Source organism: Giraffa tippelskirchi, chromosome 2, assembly GCF_054371585.1.
Source record: "Giraffa tippelskirchi isolate mGirTip1 chromosome 2, T2T-mGirTip1v1.2.pri, whole genome shotgun sequence".
In the NCBI taxonomy this organism is placed as follows: domain Eukaryota; kingdom Metazoa; phylum Chordata; class Mammalia; order Artiodactyla; family Giraffidae; genus Giraffa; species Giraffa tippelskirchi.
In genome coordinates this window covers 28,308,222-28,333,952 of record NC_137276.1, presented here as the reverse complement: position 1 = coordinate 28,333,952, position 25,731 = coordinate 28,308,222, and the positions used below count along the sequence as shown (strand labels likewise).

General features: G+C 40.2%; 1 protein-coding gene and 1 long non-coding RNA gene across 14 annotated transcripts in view; one reads left to right on the top strand and one right to left on the bottom strand.

The window, feature by feature from the left end:
- FBXW4 (F-box and WD repeat domain containing 4) overlaps window positions 1-25,731 on the bottom strand; it is a 142,695-nt gene that overhangs the window by 68,095 nt on the left and 48,869 nt on the right. For 4 of the 13 annotated variants that reach the window (XM_081546846.1, XM_081546827.1, XM_081546855.1 and 1 more), the window contains one exon: window positions 21,229-21,339. The exons of 2 other annotated variants lie outside the window; for them this stretch is intronic. Coding sequence is in view for 6 of the 11 variants with exons in the window: in XM_081546793.1 (XP_081402919.1) it covers window positions 13,270-13,994 (725 nt within the window). In the remaining 5 variants the exon portion in view is untranslated. Of the gene's footprint in view, window positions 1-13,269; window positions 14,084-21,228; window positions 21,340-25,049; window positions 25,161-25,731 lie in introns of those variants that run through there. 7 more of the 13 variants (XM_081546793.1, XM_081546808.1, XM_081546802.1 and 4 more) reach the window with 3 other exon arrangements.
- On the top strand, window positions 12,911-18,462 carry LOC145528489 (uncharacterized). The gene is made up of 4 exons (XR_014070463.1): window positions 12,911-13,403; window positions 15,117-15,170; window positions 17,523-17,571; window positions 17,759-18,462. It is a non-coding gene; the product is annotated as an uncharacterized LOC145528489 (long non-coding RNA).

Here is a 25,731-nt window from a genome sequence, read left to right as displayed (position 1 = left end):
TAACAGCCTGTCTCCAATACCCAGTCATCAATATCCAATAGCAGATAAGAACAGGCACACAGTGTTCACATGATAAACACTGCAGAAACATCCTGAAACAATAAGAGTTTACAAACATGCACATTAAAACAATTAATAAAGTACCACCTCACATCTATTAAGTGGAAAAATCACATGCTAGCTTTGGTTTGACAAAAGGGTTTGGATTTGTTTACATGTTGCTGGTGGCTTGCTAGTACAGTCTTCCAAAAAGGAATTCTATCAAGAAAAGTTGTTACAGGACAGCTTTCAACCCAGCATTCCCAACACTGTATCACAAAGAAATAATTGAAAAGAAAAATATTTTTTACAAAGATATTTATAGTTGCAGCTGTATATTAAGAGCTAAAATCTAGAAATAGCCCAAATGTCTATCTGCGGGGGAAAATGGTATACTTATGCAATGGAATAAATATGGCTATGAGAAATGACAAATGTGAACACTGCAAAACATTTTGGAAATTACTGTAACAGTAGTGGTAATTTTAAAACAAAGTCTAATTTATAAAGATACTACATAAAACTATGTATCCATAAATAGCTCAGAAGAAGTAAACAGATGGAGTTTTAGGAAGTGAGTATTTCTTTTTAATATGCATCACATAACTGTTGATAGTTTGGTCTTTTCATTTTACCTTTAGCCTTTTTATTGAATTTCATTTAACTAATAGATTAAATGAAGTTGTGAGAAAGGCACAGAATGCAAATGTAGGAAACTTATCTGAGCCCCAGTCCTGCCTCTTACAATCTTGGTTACCTAATTTTTCTATTGTCCATTTTCTGCACATATGAAATAAGGATAGTATTTCATGCAATTGTGATGTTTCAAAATGACAACTAAAACAAAATAACAGATAAGTTACAAATCACTATGAAAAAAGGTTATTTATTTTTTATATAGAGTAGTAGTTTATACTGACAAATGGTGACATCACTCAAGCTAATCTAATAATTTATTTTTCTTCTAATTTAATTACATCTCTTAGAAATTATTCTTTTAAAGTCAGGCTGAATGGTTAGGATTTGGGTACACACATGTTAAAGCTAAAATATATTACTGAATTCTTCCACTGGGTGAACACAGTTCTCAGTTTCACATTTCTAGACAGCAATCTACACTACTGCTAGATGGTTAGAAAATTGAGGTTAGCTATGAACAATCTCCTCTTTCATATCTGGGAGAGACTTGGAGATAAAATTTAACAGCAAATCTAATGTTTTTCACTAAGACTTCAATTGTTTTGGTCCATCCTGTTAAAGTGTCTTTTATGGTCCTCAGTTTTAGCTCTAAGTTAGTAGGTAAAGGTGAAACCAAAAACTAAATATTCTGGATCATATCAAGAAGGAAATAAGGGGGAAAGAATCAATATACTTCCTGAATTAGGATAAGGACAATACTTCTCTCATCTCCCTGGTCACTTAAATGCCATTTGGTGATACTTTACTAAAAGTCAAACAAAGCACTGCCCTGAGGGCCTGATCACAGCAGCAAGAAACTTTCAAAGTTGAACTTTAGAAGCTGCTACCAAGCGGCAGGTGCAGGCTTCGTCTCCCACAACAACAACATAATCAAAGTACTTGGCTCTGGCCCTTCAAACCAAATTTCAACTCTAAAAAAATGTTCCACTTGGCTTTCACTTGAGAAATAGTGAGAAATAGTACCACTTTGCAAGCAGCTTAACGCAGCTTTTTTTTTTAAAATCCCTTTTGTTTGTTCAATTCTTCCTGATGGTTAATTTCCCTAGTTTGTGGCCAAATCATATGTATATTCTTATTGGCTTTAGCACTTGAAAAATCAGGAGGAATAAAAAAAAAAATTTCTCTCTGAAAACAGGTAGCCCTCCCCCCTGTGGGGACCTATCACAGCCTAGTTAAAGGGAGTTGGTAGAACAAGGCATCCAAAGTGCCTGAAAAGACAGGAGCAGGTACCCCTGGGAATTCAGCAGGGACTCTTGCTTCCCATCCCAGAAACGCTCTCCGGTTGGCTGTTCCTTCGACAGTTAGTAGTGTAAAGTGGGGGTGCTCCCCCCAGAATGATTAGTGCCCTGTAAATAAACCTCTGGCGCAGCTGTTAATGCATGGAGAAATCTCTAACCTGGCCCGTGGGCCTGGTGGAACTTCCATTTTCCCAGCCCTCTTTTCTCTTGCCTCAGGCTCATTTTTCCACTTGGCCCCCCTCTCTCTCAGCTTTCCAGCACTTAGTCACCATTATAGTTTGACTGCATTCCTGGGTGCATGACCTATTTTAAACAAAAACAACACAATATGCACCCAAAGTAAGCTATCAGGCCCCTTAGAATCTTGGCAACAGTGAGTGCAGAGAGGCAGAAATTAATCTAGGCAGTTATCTAGAGTTCCCTTTCATTTCACCTCTCCTCATTCACACTCCAAACCAAAAGCAAATAAATAAACCGAATTTGAAGAAAAATGGCTGAGGGATGAAGTGGGGAGGTGTGAGTATACTAGAGAAGTCATATCCACACAGTCTCTGAGATCAGAAACCTCCTGGATCACAAATCAATTTCCCTCTCTGGCTCATCTTGAAGTTTGATTCCCCTTGATACCGCGCATGCTGCCTACCTGCTGACTGACATGATTTCCATAAATATAACATCTTGCTGCCTTGGGAATTCAGGAGAGGAGGGTATCTGTCCACAAGCACAGAACAAGGCCATCTCAAGGGGTACTGGGCTAAGGAGGGGGGACAGGACTATGCAAAATGATGCTTGGGGCTTGGAGTTTTAACTCAACATTTTCTCAATTTCTTTGATCTTTTTGCTCACTGGTAAGCAGATTTCTGGATGGCATCACCGACTCAATGAACATGGGTTTGGGTAGACTCCAGGAGTTGGTGATGGACAGAGAGGCCTGGCGTGCTGCAATTCATGGTGTCGCAAAGAGTTGGACACGACTGAGTGACTGAACTGAACTGAAGCCGATTTCCCCCATACAGCCTGTGCCTACCAGTTCTGCTACCAAGACTAAGAATTTCGCCTTAATGTATACACAAGTATTTAAACAGTCTAAGCCAAGAAGCTTTTAACTCTTCATTTATACATATGTTTGACTAAATCCTCCAATGGCCTCAGGAGAAGAGGTCTATAACTAAGGTTCAAATCAAATCAATGAAAAACCATATATTGTGTTAAACTCTTATCCTTCAGGCCAGGGAACAGAACAGCCTCAACACCCAAGGTGAAGTGAGATTACAGAGAACACGCCCAGCATGATGACAGGACAGAGAGCACAAGGAGAGCACAGAGCAGACCCACATATCCCTTGAAAGGCCTCCAAATGTCAGCTCCCCATACTTGTTCAACCTCACCTCCCAGGGCTTCACACTCTGCAACTGAACTCCCAAAAAGCCATATCTCTTTTACATTCCTATCCTCATCAGTTCAGTTCAGTTCAGTTGCTCAGCTGTGTCTGACTCTTTGCGACCCCATGAACCGCAGCACGCCAGGCCTTCCTGTCCATCACCAACTCCCAGAGTTTACCCAAACCCATGTCCATCAAGTCAGTGATGCCATGCAGCCATCTCATCCTCTGTCGTCCCCTTCTCCTCCTGCCCCCAATCCTTTCTAGCATTAGGGTCTTTTCCAATGAGTCAACTCTTCGCATGAGGGGGCCAAAGTATTGGAGTTTCAGCTTCAACATCAGTCCTTCCAATGAACACCCAGGACTGATCTCCTTCAGGATGGACTGGTTGGATCTCCTTGCAGTCCAAGGGACTCTCAAGAGTCTTCTCCAACACCACAGTTCAAAAGCATCAATTCTTTGGCACTCAGGTTTCTTCACAGTCCAACTCTCACATCCATATATCTTCTATATTGCCAGACCAGCCTACCTTTGTCCCCAGCAAATGCTTACTTCCCACTGTGGGACCTAGTCAAATCCATCCATTCTTCAAAATCCAGCTTTAAGCTGCTACTTCCCTGACTCCTCCAACATTCTTCTCTCTCTCACGTGAACCCTTAGACTGAACCTACCGTAAACTTTGGCATTGTTAGCTTTGCACAGCTGTATGCCTCGGTTGTCCAATTTCCAGTCATAATTTCCACAAAATTGAGTCTTAAAACTCTCAGTACTTCTAAAAGTGGATCTCAACCAGTATGCTTCAGAGCGGTGATATACCAGGAACCTTAAATAAGTCTGCTATAAATTTTTTAATGATTTATAGACCTTATTTTCACTCAACCAAAGATTCACATTTTTATGAAAATATCTGTCAGACAAATTGCTGAGCCACAATACAGCTTATGACACAATTTGCTACAAAAAAACCAAAGATTGCATGTTCAGAGCAACATACATGAACTTAACCTCTAAAGATATGAGTACAAGGTCAGGGCAGTAAACAGTTCTACTCAGACATTAACATACCAAAGCAAGTAAATGGACAGGTTTTTCAACTTTCTGAAACCAGCTTTTTTAAAAGAAGACATTCATCTTTTAATCCTTTAATGTACTATCAAAAGTTCTATCACACAAAAATATGTCTTAGACACAAAAGGTAAGAACCTTGGTCCTAGCATAATAGGTATTTTGATAGATACTGCCTAGGAACTGCTTAAGCAAGTTCTCAAAAGTACAGTTCTCCCTTTGGCAAGTCACACTTTCAACAAGACTTACAGATTTTCAAGAGCCTAGACACACTACCTTCAAGCTCCAAAGGCCTTTCCTAAAAATGTACAAAATACCACATCTTCAGAAATTCAACCAAAGCCTCCAAATTCTTATGCTAGAGAGGTTTGAGGAAAGGAATCTGAGCAGATGAAGTATCTTAATGTGGCACCCACATATCAAAGCTGTCCAAAGCAATGGGCATAACCCTGATTCTTTATATGGGTTTAGGGTTTAAGGCCGTGTTCACATTCGTTTCCTCCTGCTATCGGTCAAGTTCTAAATTTGCAGGGCACTTGATCAGTGTTTGTATTCTGCAAGACGTTAGGAGATATTAAGTGGGAGAAAAAAGAATTTGATGTCCAAAACATTTGGACAATGCTGAAACAAAAGTAAACAGGTTTCTCTTGTACAGGACTTCCTTTAATTTACCAGTGGGCATTGTGAGCTCTCAAGAGAAGGGGATATGGAGCACAGCATTTCCCATACTCATTTAATCACAGAATCAGTTTTTCAAGAATCCCACAATACAGCTTTCAGAAAGGCTGATCTAGCACTTTCTAACAATAAACAACAGCAAGAAAGATGCCACTATTTTTTGTGAACATGCCATCTTCTGAGTCATGAATCAGGTACTACCACAGACTCAGAAGTGGACTTGGTTCTCATATCTTCACAATGACTTTTCCCTGGGCTCCCCATCTGAAATGTGAGGAATAATTATACTGCTCTGCTTCCCAAGGTTGTTTTTTTTTATTGTTTTTAATCTTGTGATTGTGTTCCATATTAATCACCAAAACAGGTTCTCAGCCCAAGTGGCCAGGCTTCAAAATCACTGGTGCCCTTCCAGCCTGGATGAAAAGAAGAAGAGAACATGAACCAGACGCCACCCAGAAAGTTCTTACATCACCAGTTTCTAGGCCATTATGATAAAGTCAAACCGCAGCCAAGATAAGGGATGAAGAGAAGCTCTCCCTTTAGTAACTCACTTCTGGAGGGAGGCCCCTTAGTCACACACACCACCTGTATCTGAACCTTGACTCACCTTTTCAACATGAACTTTCTAAACGAAATTCAAAGAAACACAGGAGGTCAGGGAAGATTCCCTGGATCTACAGGGAAGAAAGAAAAAGCAGCACCAGAAGACTATTTCCCCTTCTCTACAGAGAAAGAACCCATTACAGAGCTAGTGAGCAGGGGAAATAGCTTTCCTTTCAGTGCAACAGCTTTCCAGGAAAAGTATCTCAACATATTTACTATAAAACAATTTAATTTCCCTGTCCCATCACCTGCCACCCCATCCCCATCCCCGCAAAAAGCCCACAGATTGTGGATTTCCTCTCATTCTTGGCAGAGTTACCAGAAGAAATATAATACCCCCTTCGGACTGCTCCCAACAGCTGCTGGAACAAGAGGGGGAGCTGGGGGTAACCTTCCAAAGCTGCCTCTAAAAATGACCACTCCCCCTGCCAAACCATGCAGTCAGTGAACACAAGACAGCCCTTTTTCTACTTTCCTAAAGGGGAGATCCCAAAAGCAATAGTGTTCCCTGGCCCAAAATACTGGCCTCCAGCCCAACTGTCCTCCTCAACTTGACTCTAAGCTGGAACTTTTAATACCTAATTCTTCCTTAACATGAATTTCTTAAAATAATCATCTACTTCTTCACTAGCATTGTTGGCTAGTTTAACCTGCCAATATTCAAGTTAGGGTTCTTATCAAACTCCCACTCACAGTAATATAACCTTGTCTCTGTCCATCTCCAAAATACTACATTCTTCAGGTATGCACACGGCACGCACACACACACACACATACACACACACACACACATACACACACACACACCCCTCCTTTCAGGTCAAGAACCTTCCTACAAAAAAGTCAAGGAACAAAGTCAGCAATGGTCAAGTTGCACTGTACCCCAACCCTTTCCCCCTTCCCCAACATCATCTACACTAAATACACCTCAGTTCTGTCTAGAAAAGCCCCATTGCCAGGCAGCAGAGAAACTTCCAGTTAGCCGTCAGCCTCTCAGCTGAGACCACCAACAAAGAAGTTCATGAATGTCAACTGGGGGCACAGGCAATATCTCTCTTTGCTGAGGAGAAACTGGACAGAGCCTCCAGCATCATTCTCCAAAGGTGACAGCCGGGGTTGAGTGAAGACCGTGAAAACTGTACAAGAGCTAGGGGAGAAAATATAATGCAAGGAATGATTTGGAATCGGGCAGGAGAAGGTGGAGGCATGAACTGGCTGACCCCAAATGTCTTTTCCATCTCTAACTCCTATGATTCTTTGACCTCCAATTTTGTGCTGCGAACAAGGAATGGAAAGTCAACAGACGTGGTGATGTTTTGAAAGAGCCTGGCAGTCTGCTCTTGTCATTTAGTGGCCTTTGCATGTATTTTTTAAGGTGTCTCCATGCCCTGTCTTCATTTCACAGTTGTCACCTTTCTCAGCAATTTGAGCTCATGTCAAATACCAAAAAAGAAGCAGAAGAAGAAAGAATGTACTGGCAATTAATTGTGGGCTAAAGAGGGGCAGACACAGGGGCCCATTGGGTGGCCCAGACTTTCAGGGAGGGCAATGTGGACAATTTGGATATAATGAAAAACTGACTTCAGGTTGAGACAAGGGAGTCAAACTTCTAACAAGAGATAAATTCTTTCTCCAGACAGTCTCATACTCAATTTTAGATACAGGTAAAACCTTTACATGATTCAAAATTCAGAAACATATTCTTAATTAGAACAAACATCTTGCTTCTACTGATTACACCTTAAATTCTAATACTTGTTCAAATCTGAGCAAGACTGCTAAATAAAAAGGACTTTTCTCAAGAATAAACCAAATCTTTGGATTCTCAACTTCATCTGATGGCCGACACACTTGAGATAAATTCTGGAGTTTATCAAATATCTGTTTCTGTAGATCAGAGTGTGGGGGCATATCAATTTTCACTGGAAAGTCAAAACTCAACTTCCTCCTTGTTTTTCCAAACAGTCAATCTCATCTTAAATATTCAAAAGTTATTGGAGCCTGGCCTCAAGAATAATCTACCTGAAATTCTCCCTGTTCCATGGTTCTGAGTTGGGACCAGAAACTAATTCAATGTCAGGGTTACTTCAGAGTTAAAAGTTAAGCTGCCATAAAAAGATAATCCTTTTCTATGTCAAACACTTGAAAATAATTTTTTTTTTTAATGTGTATGCTTCATCAGTAAGCTCGCTGCCAGTTTGATTTTAAGCAGCTCAAGCACAATCTTTACCTAAGATGAAGGGGCTAGACATAGAAGACTGAAAGTAAGAAACAGAGTATTGAAATACTTTCAGAGATTTCATTCCAACATGAACTGTTTATCTTGTAGATTATGAGGACTTTGGGTTTCTCCATGATTCTGCCTTGAAAGTTAGGAGAGTCATCCCCTACTGTTCGAATTTTACAAGACTGGAAAGGAGATAAGCAGCTTCCATATTCTCACAGTCTTGAAGGAAAAGGCCTCTAACAGTCCTCCAGTTTGCATTTGGAGGTACTGACTGCACTAGACCATTTCCTGCTTCCACAGGTGTATTGTTTTATTTATTTCAAATATGTAAACTGAACTTACTTTTATTAACTCACAAAACCATTCAAAACAAGGCCTTTCCAAAAAAGTTGAAAATAAATACATCCATATATGAAACCTTTCAATGAACCAGAGAACAAGTAAGTGATTGCTTTCTAGGTACCGCAGAAAGGTGAAGGAGAGAGCTGAAGTTACTTTAAGTTGTTAACTGTTTTCTGAAAATCACTGTTTAGGCCTTAAAAGTAACCAGTGAGCAACGTCTTTTCTGTTCAGAGTTCGGAAACTTTATGCTTTCTGGGTCAAAAAAATGCTCTTAGGTGCAATCATTTTAAAACAAACAAACACACTCTGCTTATCTGTGTCCATCTCACCACTTTGGACGTTAATCATCACTGAAATAGATACCCCAGTCCCTTGGTCTCAAAGAGCTCCAAGCCTACAAGACCCTGGCTAAGGAATGAATGTACATGCCAGGGCAAACACCTCAGAGCCTGACTCCCTAAACACCTATTGTTAATTCTAGGCAAATCTATGACAGGCAAATGCAAGAGAGAACCCAGATAATGCTCAAAGGATATTTAAAATAAAACTCAAGTTTGAAAACATACAGGACTTACTTTAGGAGGGAGACGATCAAGAGGGGTAAAAGTATTTAATATAAGAATGCAAAAGTATTTTTTAAATAGATTTACATACATGGGTATACTTTTTTCTTTCCATTCCTTGCTTTTGTTAACTTATAGTGTCAGAATTTACATTTAGCACCTTTCCTCTTCCACCTGTCATACTTTCTAACTTCTTGCATTTAGCCTATATTATAAACTGACAGAGTTAAATTTCATTGTTTTGGTCTTGAAGATTGAACTAGCTTAGTTTTGCCTCTACTCTTTAGGGAAAACTTAAAAGATTGCTATATGAAACATTTCCTTGATTTTTATATTAAAGATATTTCTATTCCCCCAGGATTCATAAAACTTTCAAATAAAACTGATTTTAAACCAGATGACTGACTCAAACTGTCTTTGTGTCCACTTAAAAAAAAACCTCAGGAAACCTACCAGTGTTCACTGTTTGGGCAAGAGGCCTAAAGGGAAGCAAATTATTTGTTTGTGGTTTCAAAGTGGCCAAAATGCCTTCAAGCACAAGTATAAGACCATTAACAAATCACAAGGAACCAAAGCAGTTCATCTTACTCAACAAAGCTATGATCAGTTAGGAAGAGCCAAACTGAATGGGACTTGCCCTGGGCCGGAAGGTCAGTAAACCTTAGCAGTTTGTGTTTCTGAGAATTCAAGAGGCTCTTCGGCAGGGAGAGCAGACCCTAAAGCCCACAGCTTCTGCTGTCATGTTTCCAAAAACATTCAGGACAGGTGAGAGAAATTCAGCTGTGTGTTTTCCCCCACCTTCTGTCTTGAGGCAGCCTCTCTAAGTCAAACCATCTCCACTTTTGCTATATACAGACTGACTAGAGGAGAAGCCACGCAACTTAAAAGTTCCATTTTACAACAATTTATTGAGTGCCTACTATGTGCTGAACACTATGCTATCACTTACACATCACACATCACAATGGTTAAGCCTAATTTTACTGGCTATGTTACTCTCATTCTTTATAGATGATAAAACTCCAGGGCAGTGAAGTTGTGTGGCTTCTGATAAAATGAAGTTTTGTGCTTATAAAACTTGTCCTACTGTCCAGTGTGCAGTTAATCAGCCCAAAATATGAACTATAGCCCTGCCACAATACAAGCAGCCATACTTTCATTGAACTTTGGGCCCAGGCTCCCTAATGCCCTAAGATGACTGGGGTACATGCCCTCTCCCTCCAGGGATGATAACTACCCCTCTTGGTGGGTTATCATGTCTCTGCAGCTGTCCAAAAACAGACCACACTGGTAAACATTCTCTCCACCTGCTGCAAGACGCATAACTTTCCCCCTCAACTTAGAAAACATGAGCATGACCCTGCTCTTTATCAAGTGTTATGGTAAAACAACTTCCTAGAAGGCTGGCGATACCACATCCTAGGACACAGGCAAGAAGTCAAAACATGTGGCTAAAAAATAACAAAGCCAAATCACTTGGCAGCCTCAAAGCACTATACTGTAAACTCATTTTCATTCTGTTATTATCACTTACAGAATGCACAGTCATTCACATTATCTCCCAGAGCGTTTGAAAAGGAAAGAAAAACAAACATAAATTCTTTCATTTGTTCATTCAGTCTCTATAAGGAGAGCAGTCTATATGGCCATACCACCTTGAATGTGCCCGATGTCATCTATAAGGAGAGCAAGAAAGCCAAATTTTGCCATGGCTGGCTTGGGTTTAGGCATTTCAGACAACTGCTCTTCTAAGTCAACTGATATGTTCTCTGAAAGAGTTTTTCGTTATAAGAAATGAAGATGGGCTTCCCTGGTGGTTCAGTGGTTAAGAATCCACCTTGCAATGCAAGGGACACTGGTTCAGTCCCTAGTCTGGGAAGATGCCAAACCTGGCAGGGCAACGAGGCCCATGTGCCATAACTACTGAGCCTCTGCTCTAGAGGCCACTTGCAACAATTACAAAAGCCCATGGCCCTAGAGCCTGTGCTATGTAACAAGAGAAGACCATGCAGCAACAAAGACCCAGCACAGCCAAAATAAACAAATATATGTATATTTTTAAAAAGTCTTTTAACAAAATGAAGGTAACAAGACTTATATGCCCCCCAAATCCCAGAAAATCATTATTATCAACAACAAAATCATACTAGAAATAATAAAAGTTAAAACAATAAGGTTCAAAATTTCCAAAAGATTGTAGCAATCCTGGACATCATTAATAATACCCAGCTGGAAAACATACTAAAAAAGAGATTGCAGTTCCCCCCCACCCAAAAAAAGAATAGCATATTTAGGAATAACAACAGATATGTAGTAACTTTACAGTGAAATCCACAGAAACTTCTGAAAAGGTACATAATTTTTTTTTTTTGCTAGGGGGCTGAATGAGAATCGAGATGTCACACTCTCACACACACACAAATCACAAATCCAACAAAGATAATTTAACCCTAACATACATTACACTCTATCAAAAGGCAACAATATTTAAAATAGAATGGAAATGGAAAAATACATCAGTGGAACAAAACAGAGTTCAGATATAGACCCAATATATATACATACATATATGAATGTATATGTGACTATATAAACACATAGATATATAAAGTTAATATCTGTCAAAGTAAGCTTTCTAAAACAAATTATTTTGTCTTTCTAAAGGGAAAGACAAGAATTATTTAACAAAAAGTTTAGTGGTAACTAGGTAACTGTTTAGAAAAAAAGAAGGTTGAATTCAGGGCCCTTACACCAAAAGAAAAGTGATATTGATGAAAGTGTTGACAATTTTTAAAAATCAAATTATAGGAAAACCAGCAGAATGTCAAAGGGAAGATTTATTATGTCTGTGGAGGAATCATAAATTTCTCAGTTTTCGAAGGGGAAGGAAAGATTAAAAAATCACACAAAACCTGACATATTCTGATATATTTAAATCTAGAACTTCTATAGGCTAAAAACAGTGAAATAAAAAGAACAAACTAGGGAAAATATTTGCATCAAAGATGACCGATTAGAGCCTAATATCTATGACCCACAAGGATTGGAATCTATTACAAGAGTAGTGTCAATACCCCAATAATAAATGGGCTAAGACTAGGAAAAGACAATCTCATAGGTGAAACAAACACAGGGGAAAATACTTATCCTGATAAAGGAAGGCAAAATAACAAAACTTTGAGATATCATTATATATGTCCACTAAAATGGCAAAGATTTTTAAAATTCTTATATGAAATTGTTGCTAGTGCCACTGTAACTTGGTACAATACCTTTTTACAAATCATAACCTTTGACCCAATAATGCCAATCTTGAGAATTTATCCTAAGGAACCAATTCAAAAAGACATGTACTATACAGTATCTGACATATCTCAATAAAGCAGTTACCAAAAAATGCATTGAATTATTCATTTCCTTGTTATCTATGACAGCAAAAAGCTGGCTACAACATGAAAGTCTAATATTAGAGGGAAGTTTTTAATCTCATAGTATACCCCACAAACATGTACCTATTCTGCTAGGAAAAGTAGGATAGCAACTAAGGGGAGGAAGAAGTGTGCAAATGAAAAGCAATTTTTAAAACTGAACAGCTGCCTAGAGATGATGATATTATAACTTTTTATGTTTTAAACCAACTTTCTTTAATGTTGCTATATTGTATTAGAACTACCTTTTTAAATTTTTTTAATCCAAATTGGATGGAGTTGGGTGTGATCAGAAAGTTTTTACTCCAATTCCACACATTTTCTCCCCTTCCTATGTAACAGCTTACATGATTAAGTTCTGCATTCACAGGCTTCAGATCCTACCAAGAACAGGCCAAATTACAATACCATGCCTTCGCGTACAGTCTGTATACCTCATCCAACTCCCTGCCATAAGCAGGTACCCTTTTTGTGTGTCATTCTGCCTCCATCAAGTCATAAATTATCGCTGACACTTGGACCAAGGGCCTTTTTTTTTTTAGAGTGTGAGCCCTTTTCTCCATATTTGATTTTATCAGAGCCCAGAAGCCTAACTACCCTTAGAAGAGAGTGAGAGGATGAATGTCCATAAAAACGTCTTGATAGACCACATAGAGGACATGAGTCCTACACCTGGATGGGAGGAGGCCTCTAAAGCCACAGACCAGCCGGGCTCCTCTGGGGCTGAGGAGCCCAGGCGGTCTGCGAAAAGACATATTTAACAGCTGAAGAGAGTGCTTGTGAGGAGCTGCCCACAGAGAGGGTGCTGACTAAGGCAGATGCTCTTGGGGGTTTCCTCAGATGGAGGCCTCCGAGAGGAACTGGGTGCTCGGGAAGGGGCCGGAGGAGGCTGGGTTTGGACCTCGGAATTCAGGGTACGACACGGCCCCAGGCCGACCAGGCCGCGGCGCCCCGCCCTTTCCCGGGACGCGGGCCGGCCTGGGGCGGGGAGCGGGCGGGCGCTTACAGGTCGGTGCCGAGCCGCGTGAAGCCGGAGTTGAGCGAGGCCCGGGCTATCCGGCGCCAGAGCAGGTCGCAGCTGGTGAAGCGCCGCAGCCAGCGGCACACCTGAGCCAGGCGGCCGAGGGCCTGCATGTCCAGGTAGGAAAAGATGAGCAGCAGCAGCTCCTCCGGCAGGCGCAGGAGTGCGGGCCCCGCGGCTGGGCGGCAGGCTGGCTCCCGGGCCGCCGCCGCCGCCGCCGCCTCCTCCTCCTCAGCCGCTGTCGCCATGGCCGCCCGTGTCCCCGCGGGGCGGCCCCAAGCCTGACCCCCTCGTCTCTGTGCTCTCGCCGGCCTGGCGTCCTCCCGCCTCCCACTCCTGACCCTCCATTCCTCCTTCTTCCCTTCATCTCTTCCTTTGGCCTCCTTTCGCGCCCCCGCGCTCCCCTCATCTCCCCTGACGAGCCTTCTCGCCCCTTCCTCCACGCTTCCGCTTCTCTCTCCTGCCTTTCCTAGGCCTGCTCTCAGTCCCGCCTCGGCCCCCAGCCCAGTTTCCTCCTTCGCCTGTGGCGGCTCCGGCTTTCCTTCCGCCCCGCTTCCTTTTCCGCCTTGCCCTGCTCCCGCTTTCCCCTTCCCCTTCCTCCGCTTTCCTCTCGCGGCTCTCCCTTCCTCCTGCAGTTTCCTCGTCTCCCCGCTCTCGCCCTCGCCGGGCCCACCGTTCCCGGGGGGCCCCACGCCGCCCTGGCTACCCATGAGCGGCCGCGGGGCCGGCCCGACGCGGAGCCAAGCCCGAGACGCCGCCACAGCCGCCGCCCCGGGAGGAGGCTACACCATGCCGGACCGGGTCACATGGGGCGGCGCGGGCCGAAGCCTGGGCCCGCCCCTCACACCCGAGGCCGTGGAGCGGCTTCGTAGTGCGGGCGGGGGCCAGAGAGCGGCCCCCTCCCATGCCCGGGGCCGCCCGGAGCGTGTTTTGGAAACACAGCATGCGTTCATCTAGCACGTGAGGCCCACCAAGCGCCTGGTTAAGACCGCCAGAGAAGCTTCTGCCTTCAAGCAGCAGCTAGTTTGAGGCCCTGCGCTCAAGAAGCACCCACTTGAGTGGTCTTCCCCCTCTCATACCCCTCTTCTACCTCGTCTGATGCCTGCTTTCCACAAGCCATATACCAGGGCCTCACGAACTGCACCCCTAGAAGTTGGCAGGTTCCTTAGGCCGGGATCTCACATGGGGTATATACCTCAGTTCTAGCAATTAGCTGGTATTTTTGACATTTTGGAAGACTGCAGTCCTCTAGATCCTGCATCCACTCCCTGGTCATGGATAAACAAGTGGTAAAACTATTAGTCACCACCCAAGTGGCAAATGGATTCTCCAAGGTCATCCAGGAGCCCTTCCCCACACCATTCATTCCATTCACAAGAGTACCATTTTGAAGGGAGAGCTAAGAAAAGTCTACTGAAGTCCCATGCTGTCCCATACTGTCCCTTCTAGGCACACATGGCTTAGGGGCATTGAAAATGTGACTAGTCCAAATTGAGATGTGCTGTGTGAAAACCCACCGGATTTTGAAGACGTATGCAAGATAAAGAATGTGAACTATCCTATCGGTAGTTTTATATTAAGTACATATTGAAGTGATAAGATTTTTGATACATTGGCCTAAATATACTCTTGTAACTACTAGAAAGTTTAGAGTTATACATGTGACTTGAATTTGTGGCCCACATTTTTTCTATTGGACAGCACTGGGGGAGGCAGTAAGATTTGCAGGTGGGGGAGGAAGATACCTATCCCTAAGTATCCTGTGCCCCAAACCCTAATAGTAAAAATTTTACGCGTTTATTTTGTTTTTACATCTTAAGATCCATTTTCAGGAGCAAAAATGAATGAAAAATCAACTCTGGAAATTATTCAACACATAGCACAAGGTGAGACCTAGGAGAGGAAGGACATTGCATTATGTCACTGGAGAAGCATCATGTAACAAGGTCAGACCGGAATCTGGGCTTTGCCCTAGAATTGCTTTTTGATCTTAGCAAAACAACAACAAAAAACCCCACCTATCTTGGCCTTTTAGTGTTCTCAGTCTATAGTGGAGATAATGCCTCTGCCTTACTTTCGAGGGATAAATGAGATGATCCCTGTAAAATGCTTTGAACTCCTCTAAGAAAATTCTCAATAATAGTTACAGGTCAAATCCTGTTACAAAAAAATACCCTACAAAAGGTGTGTGTGTGGAGGGGGGGAGGTACAACAAAGGCTTTGTGTAGAAAAAAGATTTCCAAACTCCAGCCAGTGGTTTACTTATTAAAAGCAATATTTGACATGACATTTCAGTACAACTAAAGAATTTAGACCATCTCTTAGAAATCATTATAAAGATATTTACTTATTTCATACTGTTAGAAGGCTGTTGAGGTAGGAATGCTGAATACTGAGGTAATATCATCAACTCAACATTTATTGATTTTGCTACAGTTGTATATTGTGAGCCACTGTGGAAGGAAAACAGATGAATATAGCATATGGTTCCTACATTTTGTCTTCTGATTTGTGTTAAACATGTTTGTAATTTCTTACATTTGACTTTTTTTTTTTAACCATTTCTTTACACAGAGTAAGTAATTCATCCACACCGTACCTAGTTTTCAGTAGAGGACTTGAAGGCACAGAAAACTGTTTAATTAAATCAAGTATTAAAATCCACAGTCACACAAATGCAACCTATTCTTTACCCCATGTTGCCCTCATTGTTGGAGAAATTAAACCATCACTTAAAAATATCAAGTCACCTTCTTTTGCACCCAAACTGGAGATCAAGTGAACTAAAATTTATGGTTTACTGATTTCCAAAATAAGCCAAAGTACTCACTATGCAGAAAGACAAAGCCAAAATGGAAAATTGGCATTTATTCTGTTATTTGGTGGTGATTTGGTGTATCCCTAAATTCCTAAGCTATTAAAAAAAAAAAAACCCTACAGTTTAGTTTCAACTCAGAGAAGCACCTAGAATTTTTCATCAACCCTCCCTCCCTCACAAAACAAAGCAAAAAAATCCAATGTGGGATTTAAACCAAACTTGAAAAAAACTGCATCACAAAAAGCACTTTTAAAATTCTTTTTGGAGACAGGTTATTTAAAAACATCAGCTGGGTGGGAATTTCCTGGTGGTCCAGTGGTTAGGACTCCATGCTTTCACTGCCCAGGCCCTGGGTTCAATCCCTGGTTGAGGAACTAAGATTCTACAAACTGCATGGTGCAGCCAAAAAAAAAGATAAAAAATCAGCTGGGGCTGAAAAAAATGATTTGTAACAAAAGTAAATGCATATCTTCATGGAACACTGAATGGTGTTTTATTATCAAAGAAAATAAACACCTTAATAGCTAGAAAAAAGAAAATAAAAAGAGTACACTGGACTTCAGAACATCTTTAGAAAAGTCATCAACTCCCTTGAAGTTCAAATCCAGGAAACATAGTAAAATAATATGGGGGAAGGGGGTTGAAATTTACCTTGTTTTAATAAGGCATTTTAAATTTAGAATTTGCATAAGTAAACTGTAAGCATTGGACTACTTTTAACTTAGAATGCCAAAAACATGAAAGTCATAATATTTTAAAACATAAGACTCAATATGAATTTCTTTTTTCTATTTTTTAAATAGAAGATAGGTGATTTGCAATATCAGTTCTAGGTGTATAGCACAGAGACTCATTATTTTTCTAGATTCCATTTTAAGTTATTATAGAATATTGCCTATATTTCCTATGCTATAAAATGTATGAGACTCTATGAATTTCACTGGGAATTTAGAAATACTAATATTAGTTTACTTTTAGAGAGGATTTTTAAGTTTAAATGTAAAGTTCTTTGTGTATGTCCATGTAACTGACTTGCATAGTAGTAATTATTGTTTATATGTTTAGGATTGTGAAAAGGCTATAACTGTGTGTTCTGTACATTCTTGTAAACATAGATGACAATCTTAGGCAGGAGACTACTCCCACATCCAATATGCCAGTGCCCACATGCCTCTTAAGCCCTCAGGGCCCCAGCCTTTAACTTTAAAAGTAAGCAGATTTAGCATGGGAATTATTCTGAGATGAATGAGAAAGAATGAGATTATTTTGTGAATGACAATTTATAATAATAATAATAGCATATATTTATTGAGCACTGACCGTGTATCAAGCACTATTATAAGAGCTTTCCATGTATTGTCTCACTTAATCTTATCAGTAACCACATAAGGAAGATACAATTAACCGGCTTTTTTTGCAGAAGATGAAACTGAAGCATATGGTCACACCATTCCTAAATGACAGAACAGGTATCAAATCTAGACATTCTAACCCCAAAGCTCCTACTCTGAACTGTGCCTTCACCATGATGGTGATTTAGTCACTAAATTTTGTGTCCGACTCTTGTGACCCCATGGACTGTACTCCACCAGACTCCTCTGTCCATGGGATTTCCCAGGCAGGAATACTGTAGTGGATTGCCATTTCCTTCTCCAGGCAGCCCAGGAATCGAACCCAGGTCTCCTGCATTGCAGGCGGATTCTTTACCAACTGAGCTACAAGGGAAGTCCTAAGCCTTCACCATACACAACAGAAAATGGAAGAGGAATAAGGCATTGAATTCAGAGTCTTCTAGGATCCCTTTCAATTAATATGCTGCTGCTGCTGCTAAGTCGCTTCAGTCGTGTCCAACTCTGTGCGATCCCATAGACCACACCTAATAATATACTTTTCCTCTGACCATCAGGCAAGTCTGGTATCTAAATAAAAGCTGCTTCTAAACAATTAAAGTAGATCCTGTACTTGTCTCAACTATTAATACTTTCTAAGGGTTAACATGTAGAATCTATAGCCTCTTATGCTTTTCATAATCTTTTTGCAAAACTTTAAAAGGATATGTAGGAACTACTGTCTTGCAAAAGAACATATAACAAAAGTTTAGTAATTTCATCATTTTACTTCAGCTTCAATTTCTTTTGTTAAATTAAATAACAGTGTGTATGTAGTATGTATTATATGAGCCTTTTTTGTAAATTTGTCCCTATTTATATATATTCAAAAGGAGACTTTGTAGAATAATGCTAATAATGGTTATCTCTAGTAATGGAATTTTGGAATTTTACTTTGTACTGTTCCCTTTTTTTTTTTAAAAGAAGCATGCATCACCTTTACAAAATGAATAAAGTCTCCCAAAAAGAAAATTATAGTTGTTATGCACCCAAACATACCATGCAACAAGATACTTGGAGAAGTCTAGATCATTGCCAGAGTTTTAACTAGCCACCTCAGTTTCTTCAAATTTTATTTCATTTAAAATGTGTCTCATGTGATAGTAAAATAAAGAACAAATTAGAGTACAAGGAAGAAGAAATGAGGACTAATGATAAATGTATAAATATTTAAGCATCTCATAAATAGAAAGATAGAGTCTAAAGTTTTGTTTTCAGAAATTATACGTCAGGTTCAGTTCAGTTCAGTCACTCAGTCATGTCTGACTCTTTGTGACCCCATGGACAGCAGCACACCAGGCTTCCCTGTCCATCACCAGCTCCCGGAGCCTGCTCAAACTCATGTCCATCCAGTCGGTGATACCATCCAACCATCTCATCCTCTGTTGTCCCCTTCTCTTGCCTTCAATCTTTCCCAGCATTAGGGTCTTTTCCTGTCAGTCAGTTCTTCACATCAGGTGGCCAAAGTTTTGGAGCTTCAGCTTCAGAATCAGTCCCTACAATAAGAATATTCAGGATTGATTTCCTTTAGGATTGACTGGCTTGATCTCCTTGCAGTCCAAGTGACTCTCAAGAGTCTTCTCCAACACCACAGTTAGAAAGCATCGATTCTTCAGCACTAAGCCTTCTTTATGGTCCAACTCTCACATCCATACGTGATTACTGGAAAAACCATACCTTTGACTAGACGGACCTTTGTCGGCAATGTAATGTCTCTGCTTTTTAATAAGCTGTGTAGGTTGGTCATAGCTTTTCTTCCAACGAGCAAGCGTCTTTTAATTTCATGGCTGCAGTCACCATCTGCAGTGATTTTGGAGCCTGAGAAAATAAAGTCTGTCACTGCTTCCATTGTTTTCCCATCTATTTGCCATGAAGTGATGGGACCAGATGCCATGATCTTAGTGTTTTGAATGTTGAGTTTTAAGCCAGCTTTTTCACTCTCCTCTTTCACTTTCATCAACAGGCTCTTCAGTTCCTCTTTGCTTTCTGCCATAAGGGTGGTGTCATCTGCATATTGAGGTTATTGATATTTCTGGCAATCTTGGTTTCAGCTTGTGCTTCATCCAACCCAGCATTTTGCATAATGTACTCTGCATATAAGTTAAATAAGCAGGGTGACAATATACAGCCTTGACATACTCCTTTCCCAATTTTGAATCAGCCTGTTGTTCCATGTTCAGTTTTAACTGTTGCTTCTTGTCCTGCATTCATATTTCTTAGGAGGCAGGTAAAGTGGTCTGGTATTCCCATCTCTTGAAGAATTTTCCAGTTTGTTGTGATCCACACAGTCACAGGCTTTGGCATAGTCAATAAAGCAGAAGTGGATGTTTTTCTGGAACTCTCTTGCTTTTTTGATGATCCAACAGATGTTGGCAATTTGATCTCTGATTCCTCTGCCTTTTCTAAATCCAGCTTGAACATCTGGATATTCTCGGTTCATATTGTTGAAGCCTCACTTGAAGAATTTTCAGCATTTGCTAGCATGTAGGATGAGTGCAATTGTGTGGTAGTTTGAACATTCTTTGGCATTGCCTTTCTTTGGGATTGGAATGAAAACTGACCTTTTCCAGTCCTGTGGCCACTGCTGAGTTTTCCAAATTCGCTGGCATGTTAAGTGCAACACTTTCACAGCAGTTCCATCATCTCCACTAGTTTTGTTCATAGTGATGCTTCCTAAGGCCCACTTGACTTCAGACTCCAGGATGTCTGGCTCTAGGTGAGTGATCACACCATCGTGGTTATCTAGGTCATTAAGATCTTTCTGTGTATTCTTGCCACCTCTTCTTAGTATCTTCTGCTTCTGTTAGGTCCATATTTCTGTCCTTTATTGTGCCCATCTTTGCATGAAATGTACCTTTGGTATCTCTTGGTATCTGCTCAAATTTTCTTGAAGAGATCTCTAGTCTTTTCCATTTTATTGTTTTTGTTTCTATTGTTTTCCTCTATTTCTGTCAGGTTGGCAGTTTATATTCTGAAATCCTGTTAGGAACACCAAGATCTGATCTGTTTTTCTGTGAATCCACTGTGTTTGTCATATTCAAAGATAATATATTTTTATTTCATATGAAACTATTTAAAATATTGTTTAAAAATACTTTATGCAGAAAAGACTAGAAGGAAATATGTTCAAATTCTAGAAATGGATGCTGATGAGAGGTGGAATTATGGAAAGTTCTTTCTGCTATTGCCTTACCCTTTTCTGTATTTTCTGAGTTTTCTATAGTGAGCATATATTACATAGATAATGAATTTTTTAAAAAAGAAAAAAACCTAAGAGGTGTTTGTACCTGAATGTACAAAATCATTTCATCCAATATAAGCTAATTAATTTTAATATTTTTAAAAGTCCATTTTACATATCTCCCACACATAATTCCAAACAATTTGTTATACTTCACCTTCAAGGACATGGAGCACAACTGCTCTCCCCCACCACACACACGTACTCCCAACAGGATTGCGTGTGGTGATTTCCTTCCAAAGAATACAGTATGTAAAGAAGAGGGGGAAAAAGAGTAACTTTTCGTGGAGAAGGCTGACAAACACTATTTCAACCAGATGATCAACACCTGTTCAACACCATCGGCTGTAAGTCGCATGGATAGTAGGTACCCTTGATACACATGATGAAAATGGTATTTTACCTCTGTGGCCATGCTCCCCAAAAGCCATAATCCCAGTCTAATAATGAGAAAAACATGAGACAAATCCAAACTTAAGGATGGTTTATGAAACTACCTGACGAGTCCTCCTCAAAAATGTCGAGATCATCAAAAACAAGGCGAGTCTGAAAAATGGTCACAGCCAAGAGGAAACAAGAGTCATGACAAATAAATGGAATGTGGTATCCTAGAGCAGAAAAGAGAAAGAATATTAGGTAAAAACTAAGGAAATCTGGTTGGTCCATTAATCATTACAAATGCACAATACTGACATAAAATGTTGATGATGGTAGTATGTAAGAACTCTATTCTGGTTTCACAATTTTTCTGTAAATCTAAATCTATTATACAAAAATAAAGGTTTTGGCAGTTTTTTTGTAAGTTTATTTTACCCTTTTGTCACTTTTTAGAGAAAATCTTGGCAAAACTTGTAATGCACATGAAGGCTGTGTTTCCTGAGTTAGAAATTTGTGATATTATGAAACCCTATCTTGTCATCCCAAATCCAAAAGAAAGACATAAAAATAATGTCCCATAGGTCATCTCCAACAAAATTTAAACTACTACTGAAGACTTTTAATTATCCAAACTTATAGCTATACTAAAAAGATTGATTTTCCAGAGGGTCAGATGTCATTGTAAGATACTGTTCTGACTTTACAACTGTGAGAAACACACATTTCCAAGCACCAATTTATGTGTGAAAGATATACACACATGTACACAAAATTTAAGGACCATATGGCAAGTAAGGTAAGGGTGGGCAAAATAGAAATATCAAATGGGACTGTGGGACTATGGGAACAAGAAAGCAGATTTCTAGATTTGCCAGTTCAGTGATGCTACCATTAGTCTGAGATCGCCTTCTTATGTCAATAAGTGGTGTTCAAGAAATTTTGAACAAAATGGAGAGGACGCCATCAGCATTAGGATCTAAGATAATTCATGTTGACATCAGAATTTGTGATTTTTCTGATCTCTGTCAGAAGATGGAGTCATTTGGCAAAAATGATGGAAGATACAAAACGAAGATGAAGGCAACCATAAATCTTGTGAAATGTTCTGGGAATTTCTTTAAATACATACATGTGCATGCATGGGTTTGTGCATGCTAAGTCGCTTCAGTCATGTCCGACTCTTTGCAACCCTATGAACTGTAGCCCACCAAGCTCCTCTTGTCCATGGGGATTCTCCAGGCAAGAATACTGGAGTGGGTTGCCATGCCCTCCTCCAGGGGATCTTCCCGACCCAGTGATTGAACCTGCATCTCTTATGTCTCCTGCACTGGCAGGTGGGTTTTTACCACTAGCGCCACCTGGGAAGCCCAAATACATACATAGATACATACATAAAAGTAAAGTTACCACTGAGATAGAATATATATAAACATGAGTTCTTTTTCAAGAAGAAAATGACAAGTTCTAGGGGAAAAAAATTTCAGCATCTTCAGTTCTTCTGGAAGAAAGTGCAAGGTCAAATATAACCTCCTTGTTGCTGTTTCTATAATTATTACTATTTAAGAATGCCTAACCTTCAGATAAATTTTTTTCATTTGAGTCATTCATTACAGTGACTAAAACCACAGGATATAATTTATTTATCTTGTCCTAGGTTTGGGGTCCTGTTAAAAATATGAAAAACACAAAAGACAACTTTTCTGAAATAGCATTCAGTTACATTATTTTGAACAGATGGTGGGTTGTGTTCAGCTGTAAAATACAAACAAAAGTTTGGATGTGAATGGAATAAACATTGGTCTTATTTAATTTGGGGGATTTTTACTTTAGTTTTAAAAAATGTGTGTGTGTGTATACACAGACACACACATATATACACATATATATACATACACATACTACGTAAAGAGAATTATGACTTTTAGACCCATATTTAACTGTTATCTTTTGAGAACCTATGTCACTACTTCTAAAGAATTATATACTCTATATAATTGCTTTTCACCCTTTCTCATGGCAGCTGTTTTCCCCTTTCTTATGGCATCTTTCAAATGGAAAGATGAGTGAGAAAAATCTCCTACATTTAAAACCTACCATGGAGAGAAAAGCAGGAAGAAGTCCAGGTTAGCCCCTGGGGATCTTCCCAGGTTCAGCAGATTGACCTGAAAAAGGAGTACAACTTGAGTTCCTCCTTTAACAACACAAGCTCCAGTCAGAGAAGTTTCCAAACATGTGGAGCTTAGCAAGACCACTTGCTTCTAACACAAGACAGTGGCCACTGGACCACCAACTCTGTTGCCTCAAGTCAACACCAGCTCTGCTTCACAACAGATGATAGGCTTTCCACTAGAAGACCTTCCCCATTAAAAAAAAAAAGGGGGGGGTGGTGGAAAGAGAAATTAAACTTCATGTATGTGCTAGAAGCTCATAAATTAGGAGTGAAATGGACAGATGAAAAACCTGAAATTGAAGTCAGTCTGACAATAGAACCAAACAATAATTGCACAGATACCAGCTTTGGCAAGATGAAGTGAGGAGTTCAAATCCCCTCTTGGCCAGGGCCTGGGCCTCCAGGTGCTATGGGAGCCAACAGGAAGTGGAAAGGAACTTTTGCCCAGGTGCTTATGTCTTCCCCAAGCATGACCAATCTCAGCAGATGTGTGGCAACTCAGGATCCTTCATTTATCATCTCTTAATGCAAATCAAAATTACAATGAAGTACCACCTCACACTGTTCAGAATGGTCATCATTAAAAGTTTACAGAGGGCTTCCCTGGTGGTCCAGTGGTTGAGAATCCACCTTGCAGTTCAAGGAACACCAGTTCAATCCTTGATCCAAAAAGATCCCATATGCTGCAGAGCAACTAAGCCCCTGTGCCACAGCTACTGAGCCTGTGTGCCTACAGCCCATGCTCCCCAATAAGAGAAGCCACCACAATGTGAAGCCCGCACACCACAAGAAAGAGTAGCCCCCACTCACCACAACTAGAGAAATCTTCCACGCAACAACAAAGACCCACTACTGCCTAAAAATAAATACATCTTAAAAAAAAAAAAAGTTTACAAGGACTTCCCTGGTGGTCCAGTGACCAAGAATCCATGCTCCCGATGCACAGGCCCATGTTTGATCCCTGGTTAGGGAACTAGATTTCATATGCTGAAACTAAGAGTGCACCTAAACAGTGCACTTTAGTTGCACAACTAAAGATGCCACAACTAAGACCCAGCACAGCTACATCAAAAAAATACTTTTTAAGTTTACAAATAGGGAGCTCCCTGGTGGTCCAGTAGTTAGGACTCTGTGCTCTCACTGCTAATGGCCCAGGCTCAGTCCCTGATCGGGGAACTAAGATCCCACAAGCTGCATGGTATGGCCCCACAAAAAAAGTCTATAAATAATAAATCCTGGGGAGGGGGGATGTCAGAAAAAGGGAACCCTCCTACATTGTTGGTGGGAATGTAGATTGGTGCAGCCATTAGGAAAAATAGCATGGAGCTTCCTTAAAAAACTAAAAATAAGAGTTGCCATATGATCCAGCCGTCCCATTCCTGGACATATAGCTGGAGAAAGCTCTTAATTTGAAAAGATACATGCACCCTAATGTTCACAGCAGCACTATTTAGACATGGAAGCAACCTAAATGTCCACTGACAGATGAATGGGTAAAGAAGATGTGATATATACACACAATGGAATACTACTCAGCCATCAAAAAGAATGAAGTAATGTCATTTGTAGCAATATGGATGGAGCTAGAGATTATCATACTAAGCGAAGTAAGCCAGAGAAGACAAATATCATATGATATCATTTGTACTGGGCTTCCCTGGTGGCTCTGATGGTAAAGAGCCTGCCTGCAATGCAGGAGACCTGGGTTCAATCCCTGTGTTGGGAAGATCCCCTGGAGAAGGAAATGGCATCCCACTCCAGTATGCTTACCTAGAGAATCCCATAGACAGAGGAGCCTGGTAGGCTACAGTCCATGGGATTGCAGAGTCAGGCACAACTGAGTGACTTAACACACATCATTTGTATATGGAATCTAAAAAACTGATACAAAAGATCACATTTACAAAACAGAAACAGACTCACATACATAGAAAACAAGCTTATGGTTACCAAAGAGGGAAGGGGGAGGGAGGGATAAATCAGGAGTTTTGGATTAGCAAATACAAACTACTATATACAAAAAAGATAAACAGCAAGATTCTACTGTATAGCACAGGGAGCTATGTTCAATATCCTGTAATAAACTATAATGGAAAAGAATATTATATATATATATATATATATATGAATCACTTTGCTGTATACCAGAAACTAACACAACACTGTAAATCAACTATACTTCAATTTTAAAAAATTTGTAATTTCTCAAGATCTCCATCTCTCATACCATTCAACAGAAGGAAAAGAATCACTGTGATCAGACCCACAACTTCCCTAGCTCTCCCAAGAGTTAAGGTCAACTGAATTACAGTTTCCTTGATTTGAGTCCTTAGTCATACATGAGATAGCCTGTTGAACTGGTATTTAATTAAAGGTATATAAAGTAATATTTAACATTTTGTAGGTTAAGAGAATTAAAATTAATATCAGTTAGTAGAAGGAAATTCTCAAT